The sequence below is a fragment of the Hyperoodon ampullatus genome, assembly GCF_949752795.1.
Source record: "Hyperoodon ampullatus genome assembly, chromosome: 11".
NCBI lineage: Eukaryota > Metazoa > Chordata > Mammalia > Artiodactyla > Ziphiidae > Hyperoodon > Hyperoodon ampullatus.
Genome location: NC_136924.1, coordinates 37,291,299 through 37,304,329, shown reverse-complemented (window position 1 = coordinate 37,304,329; position 13,031 = coordinate 37,291,299). Strand labels below are relative to the sequence as shown.

The window sequence follows — 13,031 nt, the reverse complement described above, 5'->3', positions numbered from 1 at the left end:
TTAAAATGTTCTTTTCAGGGCTTCCCTGGTGGCGCAGTGGTTGAGAGTCCGCCTGCCAATGCAGGGGACATGGGTTTGTGCCCCGGTCTTGGAAGATCCCACATGCCGCAGAGTGGCTGGGCCTGTGAGCCATGGCCGCTGAGCCTGCGCGTCCGGAGCCTGTGCTCTGCAACGGGAGAGGCCGCAACAGTAAGAGGCCCGCGTACCGCAAAAAAAATGTTTTTTTTCAGATCAGAAAATGCCCAACTCTTTGTCTGCTTTCTACTGGTTTTCACATTTTTTTCATCCTACTCTTGGGGTAAAGATGATGCTTTTTCACTAGCGTCATCATTGCTATCATCATTCACAGCATAATTATGCAAGCATATTTAACGCTGGGTTTAATTTAATATGTAATACAAATAGTGTCTATGTAGGGTAATACCCATAATAGCTGTAGTTTCTTACTTGGCCAAGAGATTTCATATTTAAGTGTTAGATTTCCTCTTTGGTGAAATGTTAACATACCAAAAGATGTTGGAAGAAGGGATTCCCTTTGGTGTTTGGTCTCCTACTTAGGAAATACCTGTTGCAGTTAGAGTTTATCTTGTAGTATTAATTTTGGGAGGAGTTTGAATTAATTGATACACAGAGGGGAATCTAAATTCCTAATCCAGCATGAACTAAAAAAATTGATGAGATTCATGGTGGTTCTTCTTTGTGGAGTTCTCAGCATTGTGAAAGATGCATTGTTCTATTCAGCTCTTAAATACTGCAGCCATGTCCCCACCTCTCCTTATTCCTTCCCTGTCCTCCAAGGATAAAGAAAATGATAAATTTTCTGTTGTACATCCAGTTCTTATATTAAATGAGGCTAAGTCCAGGCACTGTACCAGGAATTGCTAGGTTTCTACTTATTTTTCAATGTAAAGTGCTAGTTTAAAAGCAGTTTCAAGGGATGAGACCCTCTGTACTTTGCTTATTTGAAGAATCAATGGTAGGAGCAGTGAAGTAAATTCCATGGAATACATTTCTGAAATCATAAGTAAGTTGATTTAAGTTTTTACCCTTTGCTGTACGCAAGCAAATAGAAATGCATCTGTTAAGTGAGAAAAGCTGTATGCTGATTACGCTCTTTAAACCCTTTACAAATACTCAGCATATAAACTTGAGTTTGAGCTTGCTGGTGTTCTTTTTGTTAATATTTGTTCGCCTTTCTCAAAATTTCCAGTGTGTGCTGTAATTCAGGACCAGCTGCTTCTGGATTTTTCATTTGATTTAACATTACCTAAGTACATTCTAACATTGCACATATTACCATAAGTGGGTAAAAGTAAAATTGGTCTGAAAATGTATCCTGTGCTTTTTAGACTTTTAAGTTAATACAAAGTACATCTTCATTTTTGTAGAAACTGAACATCATTTCTAAACCAGAAATGTTCTGTTCTTGTGCCAATGATGCTATAAGAAGGAAAACTAAAGGACTTTTTTTCTGCTTAAAAATATATAGTTAAATGAGGGGTTTAAAAAAAAAAGAAAAACACATGGCAATCTTTGTTTCTGGCTGATTCACAGTAATCAATGGCATCATTATTTAAAAAAAAAAAAATATATATATATATATATATATAGTAATTGGATATTTCTAGCTACGTTAAAAATAAAAAGTGTGGCTTCAGACTGGATATTGACTCTTCCCACCACCACTCCCCTTTTTTTCAGCACATGTTCTATTTATGTCTCTATCACTAATCCTAAGGTATTTACTAAGCACAGTAGACTTTAGATTATACAGTGTTAACAAGGACCCCTAAAAATGTATTAGCTTAAGTAAAACAGAGCTTTACATTTCTTCAGGTCGCAGTTCAGAGGTAAGCACTTGTGCCGTATTCAGAAGGGAGCTTCCATTGCTGTGTTCAAAGGTGCTTGCTCTGGTGCTCATCTAGCCCCCAAAAAACTGGAGAAGGCACCAGGGAAGTGTATGCTGAGATACTGATGCTAATCCATGGAAGTAACATTCTGTCCTCATATCCCATTGGTCATTTTTGTTTTGTCTTGAGACAATATTTAGCTCCAAGTAAACCTAGAAAATATTCCATAGCTGTGTGGTCATGTGCCCAAAAAAAATAATTACTACTACAGAGAAATGGAGAAAAGACCCGGAATAACAACTAGTAATCTGCCACACTAGGAAATACTGGCCTAATGGGATAAGGGAGAAGCAGTATTTTAGAGATTTGCTCATATCTAAAATTAATGCACCCAAGTAGGCACATACATCAGGTGAGTAGTACTTAATCTGTGCCAAGCACTTTTATTCTGCAAGTATTGACTTGATTCTGGTAATGACCACAAGGGTGAGTACTCCTCCCCATTTTATATAGATGAGGAAACGGAAGCACTTACGTAAATTGTCCAAGATAACATAGTTGTTGATTTGTGGAGCTGAGATTCTCATCAGGCGTGTGGCTTCAAATGTCTTGTTCCTAAATTCTGTGCTCTGCTGCCTCCCCTCTGTGTACTAGGTTGCTTCCTGCAGAATTGTTCATTTAAGAAATTGAAAACTAAATGTACATTTGAAGAGCATTAGTTAAATAAGGCATATCATATCATTGGTGCTCATAATGCACCTCCACAGGGGTTTTTCCTAGTAGGAGAAGTCTGATGGCATAATTGTGCTATTAGTCCACTTGTGATGGGCCCAATTAGAGGGACAAGAAAAAATTAGTTTTAAAAAGTTTGGTGCCATAATTTTAAAAATTTAATATGTACCAATATTTACAACCAATAAAGCATACTTTGGAGTGCATATATTTGGGGGGGCGTTGCCTAAAGTACATAGGAAAATATAGTTAAGGATAGCTGGTAAACTTCAAGAAGTCAAATCTAAACTGAGTAAGGCATGTCGTGTTGGCAAAAGTTTTAAAACTATGGATTCTAAGTATTAGGTGGAACCAGAGTAGTGAGGAGGTAAATAGAATTAGCATAAACTTATGTGTAAGTGCTATGAAATTTTAGGTATCTGGTATACAATCAGGATGTCCTTAAGTAGTTCACTCGCAGATCACAAGGACATTTTCAGGTTGCGGTGTAAGTAACCTGACCGTATGGCAGTGTATAAACAAATAGGAAGGTAATCAGTTGTGGCTAGGTTATTTTTAACTATTTTGTAATGATGGTATGGGTGTGAACAGAATGATGCTAAATTTTTAGTATATCGTTTATGTAGTGTGGGACTTAGTGCTTATATAATTCAGGGAGCCCTCTTTAAGAAAAGCAGTATAAGGAATACTGAGATGTGAAAGTGAATGTTTACAACAAGCAAAATGTTAGATTTTTAGAAATTGGAAATATCTCAAACATCACAACTATAGAGATAGTTCCATTTAATAAATGCTATACCTATGGAATTGCTACATTTTCTGCTGCCTACTCTGATTATATGACTTTTGTGTTTTCAATAGAAAAGATAATTCCATCTTGATCAAAATATTTTTTGATAGCTGGGATGCAAAAGATTTCACACAGATGGACGTGCTGTCTGCTCTAGGTCATACCCAACAAATGGTAATTCTGAAAAATACTGTGTTTAATTACCATCATAAAGGGAAAATATTTGTAAAGTGTGTTTATAAATCTGTATGCTACATAGTCCAGTTTTTTCTTGAGAGAGCTTCCAATTTAAGTAGGAGTCCGTGAGAACTGAGTCCTCTGGTTAAATTTTACAGCGGACAAGCTTCTGTGTTCCACTGCCAGAATCCTATCTTCATTTGACTTTTGGACCTGCACCTCATGTCATTGACCTTAGGGAGTGGTGGGAGTATTCCTGGAAGCGATTCCTAAAATAGGATGTCTAGCAGTAACCTGTATTAATACTTATAAATAAGTATCTCTAAATCCAACTGTGTGCCCAAATTTGCTTTTAACTTAGCTGTCGTCACTGTAGCACCACTGTAAATGAAAGGGAGTTTAAGTGGAAAGGGATCTTAACCAATAGCAATTAAAATATTTTATGCAAGTTTTGTGAAAACATGACCAGGTAAACATTCTTGGGGCCCTTTCCTGGGAGTAAATGTGATAAAGGGCGTAAAGCACTGGGCCTGGCTGTAACAAACAGTCAAGGACCATCAGCAAGGATATTATAAAAGTAAACTTAACTGGTACTGAAACAGGCAGACGCACAAAGCTATGGTGCTCGAGTAATTGAGGTTGAAGTCCTGAAACCTGGTGTGTCTCAGTATTTTGTGGGTGAGGGGTAGAATGTGATTTTTCTAGTTCTGTGTAGTTTGAGTTTTCGCTTTGTAACATGGAAATTTTTTTTCTTCGGTATTTTATAAAGTACGTCTACGTAAATTAACTTTTCTAATCCTCATGGTATTAACACTTGTCATTCCACAAAGGAGGAAACCAAGAGGTCAAATGATTTTCCTGGGTGCCTACTAGTTTGTTCCCACCTCCATCTGATCATTTTGATTTCCTGAAGCTCAAGTTCTCTTCCCACCAGGGTTTTTCAGAGGGGAGAACCTTGCCCAATCAACATTTATTTCCTCTTGACCAAAATGTGACTAAAAATACTAGCGAGAGCAAATACGAGTAAAGTCTGAAAAGAGAAACAGGAAGATGAGTCCCCCATCTTGCTTGTCTCCATCTTGTATTATGGAGAGAAGTGGAGAAAAAGGAGGCTGTCCAGGTTTTCTGAAGTCTCCAGTGTTGGAGTAGGTGTGAAGTATGATCGGCCAGGTCCCGAGAACGTAGCGGAAGTCGGAGCTGACGCATCCCGAACTGAATTTCGGCCCGACCCACCGCTCCGCGTGGTAGCCCCGCGCAAGGCTCGGGGACCAATCAGAGCCAAGGGGCGTTCCCAGTTCCGTCTTTCCCTCTTCCTTCCCCCGCGGCCTCCGGCCGGGAGACTGGGCGGGTGCCCTGCTACCCGGAAGTAGTTCTGGAGGAGGTGGGCCTGAGGGGTTGGAGTTGGTGACGTTGCCGCCCGGTCCGGCGCTTGTTACCCCGTTCGGCTGTTCGCGGCTCCTGCGAGGAAACTGTGGCTGGGTCTGCGGGAACCGCACCTATGGCTTCCGTGCTGTCCTACGAAAGCCTGGTCCACGCCGTGGCGGGAGCCGTGGTGAGGCGGGGTCTTTATGCCCGGGCCACTGCGGGGTGTGGGGCTTTTCTGGGGCCAGACCGGGATATGGCTGGGGGATGGGGATGAGAAGCAGATCGTATCGTGACTGGGACGTAGAGGAATGGAGCATAGGCGAAATGTTGCTGGAAAAATTTGGGGCGAGGCCCGACACTCACCCTCCGCCCCTGGCTACCGCTTTGATCTCTTACAGAATATCTGAGATGTAGTCAGCGGTGGTCCCACACTGCCACAGGGAGTCAGGAAGAAGATAATTGCTGTTTTCTTTGCCTTCTGAAATTTAAAGGGCAGTCGTCCCCCTAAACCCACCCCACCGCACGCACAAACTTTGTCTGACTGGGCCAGAGGAAAACCTAGGTGTGAAGCTGTGTTGCTGAATCACATTCTTAACTACAGCCTATTTTCACACACTTGCTGCAGACAAGTGGCAGTACCTAGCAGGGATATCTCTGGCCAATATCATTGGCAGGAGAAGATACTTTTTGTTTTTTTTTTAATTAAATCAAGATCAGAGTCGCTGTCTACCACAGATGTGGTTTACTGTGAGGAATGTGCTTGGTTCTTGGGCTTCTGGATTTCTCACTTCCATTTGACACCACTCCCTTTCCTTGAAACTTTCCACTCTTGGTTTGAGTAACTTCCTCTCTGGTTCTCGTCCTGTCTCTCTGCCTGCCCTTTCTCACATCCTTCTCTAGCTGTCAACACGCACGTGGAGTCATTGGGACTTCAGAGGAATATCACTGACTGAGTCCTCTTCTCCTAGGCCCCCAAAACTGCACTGAGAGCTCATGTTCTGTGAGGGCTAATGGGAGTTGAATCCCAACTCCATCACTTGTTAGATAGGTGGCCTGTAAACCTCACTTTCCTAATCTGTAAAGTGGGGGTATTGGCACCTACCTCACAGAGTTGTTACGTGAATTAGATGACACAGTAGTTCATGGAAGTGCCTGATTCAGGAGTCCTGGTTCATTCAGTTAGACCAAGCTTTCAGCCAGTGTAAAGGCGCTGAAATGGAAGCTTGCTTGATACGCTCTAGGATAGGCATGGAGGCCTGTGTGTCTGACGTGGAGGGAACAAAGAGGCAAAATGGTTTCAGGAGACCAGATTGTGTAATAATTTTAACTCTGAGTTTGAAAGACAGCTAACTAGCTATTAGAGCAAGTTATTTTGAGCATGCAGCAACTTGCAGATTTACATTTTAAACATGATCACCCTGGCTGGTCTGTTGAGAGTAGACTGTACGGGAGCAAGGATAGAAGCAGGGAAACTGTCAAGGGACTAAGATGGTAGCAGTGGAGGTGGTGAGAAGTGATCATGAACCTTGGAATATATTTTGAGATAGAGCCACCAGGGTTTGATGGTAGATTGGATGTTGGGTGTAACACGATGAGAGTTGGTTGACTCCCAAGAGTTTGGGTCTTGAGCAACTGGAAGGATGATATTCCCATTTACTGAGATGGTGAAGACTGTAAAGGAGCAGCTTTTGGGGGAAAGGTGAGAATGGTTTTGGATTTTGACTAGTTAAGTTTGAAATGCCTAAGAGTAGTCATGAGACTAGATGAGCTAACAAAGAAATGAGTGTGGACTGACAGAAAAGTCTCAAAGACTTAGCCTTGAAACATGCCAACATTAAGAAGTTGGGGAAATGAGAGCACCAGCAAAGGAGACTAAGGAAGGGCCACTAGGGTAGGATGAAAACTAAGAGAATGTGGTGTTCTGAGAGTCACATGGAGAAGGGTGTAGACCAACTGGGTCAGGTGCTGCTGGTGAGTTAGATGAGGACTGAGAATTAACCATTGGATTTATCAACATGATAAATCCAGTGGTTAATTGAGAGGACTTGTTTTGGTGGATTAGGGGGGAGAATAGTGCAACAAAGAGAAAATGGGAAGATGGGAAATGTTTGTTCTCCTTTCTCTCAATAAATGCCATTCATTCAACATCTTTATTGAGTGCTTTTTACGTGCCATGCACTGTGCACTGTTCCAGGTGCTAGAAGTATAGTGGAGAACAAAGTCTTTTTCTTCATGAAGTTTGCATTCCAGTGGGGAAGTCAGACAATAATTGAGTAAATCAAAAAATAAATAATTTTAGATAGTTTTAAGTTTTATGAAAGAAAATAAGTTGGCAAACTTTTTCTTTAAGGACACAGATGGTAAATATATAGGTGTATTGTCTCTGGTGAAGCTGCTCAGCCCTGCCGTGATAGTTTGAAAGAAGCCATTGACAATAAGTAAATGAATGGGCAGAGCTATGTTCCAATAAAATCTTATTTAGGAAACCAGTCAGTGCATCAAGTTGGCCCTTGGTCTTAGTTTTCTGAGCCCTGCTATAGACAGTGATTGGGGGTAGAGGTGATACTATCTCTATTTAACCTGCAGAGACATTTCTATTTTTTTTTTCTCTCCTTGTTGCCTATTTTTCTCTTGTTAAAAGTTCTGCTTGAAATTATGCACCCTGAATTTGCAGTGGTTTTTCTTTCTCCCATAAGCTATGTTAGATTATCTAATAGATATACTTTTGTAAAAATATTTTTTTTTCTCTTGCTTCCCTCGGGGCAGTACGGTTCCTGGCACATGTCTAAATGAGAAATTGCATTGTGTTTTGTTATTCTTTTGAACTTTCATGCCAAAGAGTGGTTCTCAAACTCTTTTTGCAAATTTTTGAGTTAAAGATAAGCCACACAATATGGACCCTGCTTTCTTCTGGTTGCTACCAAAGGAAAACAATTTCACCACAAAATGTCACTATATTTGATGAGATGTTTGACGAGAAAAATGGCATTGCTTTTAATGGTATAGTACTGTGGTAATGAATGGCTCATGTTTAATTAAATGCCTTGGCCATGATGTTCAACCAAGGCTTTGAGATGATCCAGGAGAGCATAGTGGTTAAGAGCATTTGAATGCCTGACTTGAGCTAGGCAGCCTGGGTCGGAATCCTGGCATTAACTTCAGGATTTGGTATAAACTCCAGAGCTGCCTGGAGTAATTAGTTGTGGCTTCTCCCCAAAAGATTGTTGGGTCATTGTTTAAGATGTTGATTTACAACCTTTTTTTTTTTTTTTTTTTTGCGGTACGCGGGCCTCTCACTGTTGTGGCCTCTCCCGTTGCGGAGCACAGGCTCTGGACGCGCAGGCTCAGTAGTTGTGGCTCACAGGCCCAGCCGCTCCACGGCATGTGGGATCTTCCCAGACCGGGGCACGAACCCGTATCCCCTGCATCAGCAGGCGGACTCTCAACCACTGCGCCACCAGGGAAGCCCCTACAACCTTTTTGAGTTACCATGGTTCATGTTTGCTTATTCACTTCTTTCCAGGTTCTACACTTTCTCACCCCAAGTGTGGTGTTATGTGTGCACACACACATAAACACACAAACACTTTAAAAATTAAAATAAACAGATTAGTGATTTTGAGTGTTTTTATGCTTCACTTTGGTATAAGTGCAGATAATCTCAAGTATTTGAAAATCAGAATTGTGCTGTTTCAGGAGAATGCTTTATCTCCAGTTGATGACTATTGTCTGATACAATTAATGGCCTCGCATGTAAATACTTCTCAAAATTTTGAGTATAATTAGGTTTATAATTTTATATTTTTGGTTCTCTGATTAGCTTCCAAAGATAGATTTTATTTGTAGAAGTGTACATTTGTAATTAAAAGAGATTTTATTAGTCTAGAATTGGAAAAGTGAGATTGGTTGGAATTGTCTAGGGGGTTTAAATGCCAAAACAGACTTTGGAACTGTAGTGATAATTATTAATCAGTAACTTTCAGGGCTCTTCTTTTTTCCCTATTGTTTATTTAAAAATTTAAAAAATTTTTAATTGCATAATTTGTTTTAAAAGAATTACATTTCACTGAATAAATGCTGACCATTAAAAAATTCAAGTCATACGGAAATATGACAGAGTTCTTTCTCCTTCCACTCTACCTATTATTGTGCTGTGACTCAAATCCCAGACATACCTCTCCTTAGAACTGTGTAAGAAGGCTTATTCAGAGCACTTTTCTCCGGTTGGTATCAAAAGAGAAAATTAGGCCCAACTATCTGACTCTGTAGCTCATACTCATACACTTAACATTACGGTGGACTTTTTACCATATAGACTCACCACCTGCCTTTTAGAAGTAGAAACCAAGTAGAACTTGTTGATTTTCTGTACAAGGCCTTCTGGATATAAAGGTCATCAGTGGAAAAGTCCTTGTCCTCAGGAAGCTCTTCTTAGGTGTATAGTGGTGGTGTGGATAAGACCCCTGGTGGTACCTAGGAAGAAGTGGTGGGCTGCCCCTGTGAAGATAATGGGAAGCCCCCAAGGCTGACATATTACCAAGACTGTGCACAGTGGGAAGAGGTTAAAAAAAATCAGCCCACACATAGGAAAAGGCAATGTTGCTGTGTGGCCCAAAACATCAGATATCTACTATATCATGTTGTTAAAAAGACTTCAAAAATCATTGGGTTTTTAGTATAAAATATTCTATCATATGGGTATCCCATAATTTATGGACATTTGCATTGTTTCTAGCTTTTCACTGTGGTAGATATTTAGTATAGACGTTAATGTGACCTCCCAGCACCCCATTATGAAGAAACTATGGGATTGCTTGGTTAAGTGACTTTCCTAATGTTACTCATTGATTTATAGATTAGAAACAAAAACCTAAATTTTCAGATTCAGTTTAGTTAACTCTGATTCTAATTTGTTAAATGCCAACAACCTCACAGGGTTCTGTGAATATTAATAAAATAACTTGGGCTTCCCTGGTGGCGCAGTAGTTGAGAGTCCGCCTGCCGATGCAGGGGACATGGGTTCGTGCCCTGGTCCGGAAAGATCCCACATGCCGCAGAGCGGCTGGGCCTGTGAGCCATGGCCGCTGGGCCTGCACGTCCGGAGACTGTGCTCCGCAATGGGAGAGGCCACAACAGTGAGAGGCCCGCGTACACCAAAAAACAAACAAACAAACAAAAAAACAAAAAAAATAATAAAATAACTTAATTAAAACAGCTTTTATACTATCTGACACATAATAGGGGCCCAATAAGTGAAAGCTGTTAATCATTTTGTCCACAAGTATGTTTTCTAATTTTCTCTGCATCCTAACTTGTTTGAGTTAGCTAATTTAATATTAGATTTAATAATAATATTTAGTACTTATAGAATTCCCTATCTTCTCACATCTGTTAACAACTTTGATAGGTAGGCAATATAACAAGTGGTTAAAAGTATGGCCTCTGAAACCAGACTGCCTGAGTTCAAATCCCAGCTTTGCCACTTATCACATGTGTGACCTTGGGCATGTCTCTCAATCTCTTTGCCTCAGTTTCCTCATCTATAAACTGGGGAAGATAATAGTACTCACTTCATAGGGTTGTTTCCGAGGCTCTTAGACAAGTATCTTTATTCTCATATAGAGACAGGAAAATGGAAGCAGGTATGTTAAGTGTTTTTGCCAAGATTACCAGTAAGTTATTTGGTTGTAGGCCTGGGGCAAGAACCCAGGTCTCCCTTCTCTGCTACTCTTCTGTTGCTATGCCTAGCTGCCTGTTCCTTCATGCTTCTTGTCTCTTTTCCCCATCCCTTTGTTTAATTCAAAACTAGCCCCTGAATATCTTTAGGTTTTCAGAAAAAAGTGACATTAAATATTGCATATACACATGTATAATCAAATTGGAAGCACTTGGACATTAATTGTTCATCAGGAACCCTTTAAACCACTTATCTAACAATTTAAATGTTAAGTTCTTTTTGGAAGGGTTTTCTTTTCCACAGCTGGCTCATCCAGACCCATAGTTTGAATCTAATCAGATTCTCATAGAATTAACTTAGGTTAGTATACATCTGAGGGCATTAGTTTGGTTTAGAAGCCTTAAAAGGGGGTAATTAGAAAAAGTCTTCATTGTCTTTACTTCCTTGCTGTTTTATTTCATTTAGGCTTCCACTAAATTATGATTGAATTATTATATAGCTTTTAATCTTTAGGACTTCTTTGCCTCACTACTCATCATCCAAAATATATCTTGATATCTTGATAAACTTTTTTTCAAGACTTAGTTTTTTAGAGCAATTTTAGGTTCACAGCAAAATTGAGAGGAAGGTACAGAGATTTCCCATGTATCCTCTGGGCCCCCCCCCAGCCCCCCCCCCCCCGCTCCGGCCAATGCACAGCCTCCCTCATTACCAGTATCCCCCACCAGAGTTGTATGTTTGTTACAAATGATGAACGTACACTGGAACAGCATAATCACCCAAAGTCCATAGTTTATATTAGGATTCATTCTTGGTATTGTACATTCTGTGGGTTTGGATAAATTTTATAATGACATGTGTCCACAAGTACATTATTATGTGGCCTATTTTCACTGCCCTAAAAATCCTCTGTGCTCTGCTTGTTCATCTCCCCCCCTCACGCCAATAAACTTTTTAGCTAATAGGGTCATTTCAGTTCAGTTCTCTTCATCTTAAAGGTTCTTATGTAGTCTTGATTGGAATTATTTTTCTAACTTTAATTTGCTTCTTTATGCCTGAGTAGTCTATGACTTAATTTTTTTTATTGAAGTAGAGTTGGTTTACAATGCTGTGCCAATCTCTGCTGTACAGCAGAGTGACTCAGTTATACACATAAAGACGTTCTTTTTTAAATATTCTTTTCCATTAATGTCTATCCCAGGAGACTGCATATAGTTTGCCGTGCTATACAGTAGGACCTTGTAGTTTATCCATTCTAAATGTAATAGTTTGCATCTACCAACCCCAAATTCCCAGCCCATCCCTCTCCCTTCCCTGCTCCCCCTTGGCAACCACAAATCTGTTCTCTGTGTTTGTGAGTCTGTTTCTGTTTTGTAGATAAGTTCATTTGTGCCATATTTTAGATTCCACATATAAGAACTATCATATGGTATTTATATGACAACCTTTTTAAAGGAACAAATATGGTAGAATAGCTGAAAAAGGGATTTGGAGTAAGACATAACTATCCATGTCATCTTGGGTCATTTATATTTTCTTTCTGAACCTGAGTTTTCTGAGCTATAAAATGAAAACAATAACACTTTACTTACTGGGTTCTCCTGAGAAGCAAATGTGGTAACACTTGTGGAGTACCTATTACAATACCTGTAATAGTGTAGTAAGGCCATAATCATTCGTTTCTTTTTCAGAGATATTCTTGAAAATACAGTATTTGTACCCAATTTTAGAAATTCAGTGGAATTGAAATTTTCTCTCATCTTGTATGGTCAACTGTATCCATTCACTTGTAACAGATGATCTCGGCTTTTGCTCTAGATAAAATAGAGGCTACTTGGGATGAGCTTTCTAACGCTTCTGTTTTTTCTATTACAGAATCAACTGCAATTGCACCCAGTATTTCCTACATTGTGCTGATCTCAGGAAAAACAGATGTGGCTGGTCTCTGCTATCTTGATTCCGCACCCCCCCCGCCCCGCCCAACTTACACTACCCACAGTTATCTTTTGGGACTTTGCTCCATTCATTTTCACTTCTTTCCAACAGCTTTAATCTTTTTCCATTGTTTTTCCCTTCAGCCCTGTCCTGTAATAAAACCATACGATCCGGTCTACACACTGCCTTCTTAGGTGCTGCTCATTCTCCTTCCCTTTATGCTGAGTTTATTTAATGACTATTCTGTACTTCCTGCCTCTCCTCCTCATCCCACTCTGATTGCTGGAACTGCTCTTCCATAGGCCATCACTGACTTTCTGCTGACTTAGTCTACTGACTCTTTTTCCATTCTTATTTGATTCGACTTCTTTGTAGTATTTTACACTGTTGACCCTCCTACCTTCTTGAAGCTCCTTCTGAAAGAGCAGTTATTCTTTATTTATTTTTTTAAATTAATTAATTAATTTATTTTTGGCTGCATTCGGTCTTCGTTGCTGCGCATGGG

At 40.0% G+C, this 13,031-nt stretch overlaps 1 protein-coding gene across 2 annotated transcripts in view; it reads left to right on the top strand.

Moving 5' to 3' along the window:
- Window positions 1-5,041: 5,041 nt before the first annotated feature.
- SLC25A17 (solute carrier family 25 member 17) overlaps window positions 5,042-13,031 on the top strand; it is a gene marked incomplete at its 5' end in the record, with an annotated part of 47,708 nt that continues 39,718 nt past the window's right edge. Inside the window, one exon of one of the 2 annotated variants that reach the window (XM_079714313.1) lies at window positions 5,042-5,101. In XM_079714313.1, coding sequence (XP_079570439.1) covers window positions 5,048-5,101 — 54 coding nt within the window. The remainder of the gene's footprint in view (window positions 5,102-13,031) is intronic. The other variant, XM_079714312.1, reaches the window with a different exon arrangement.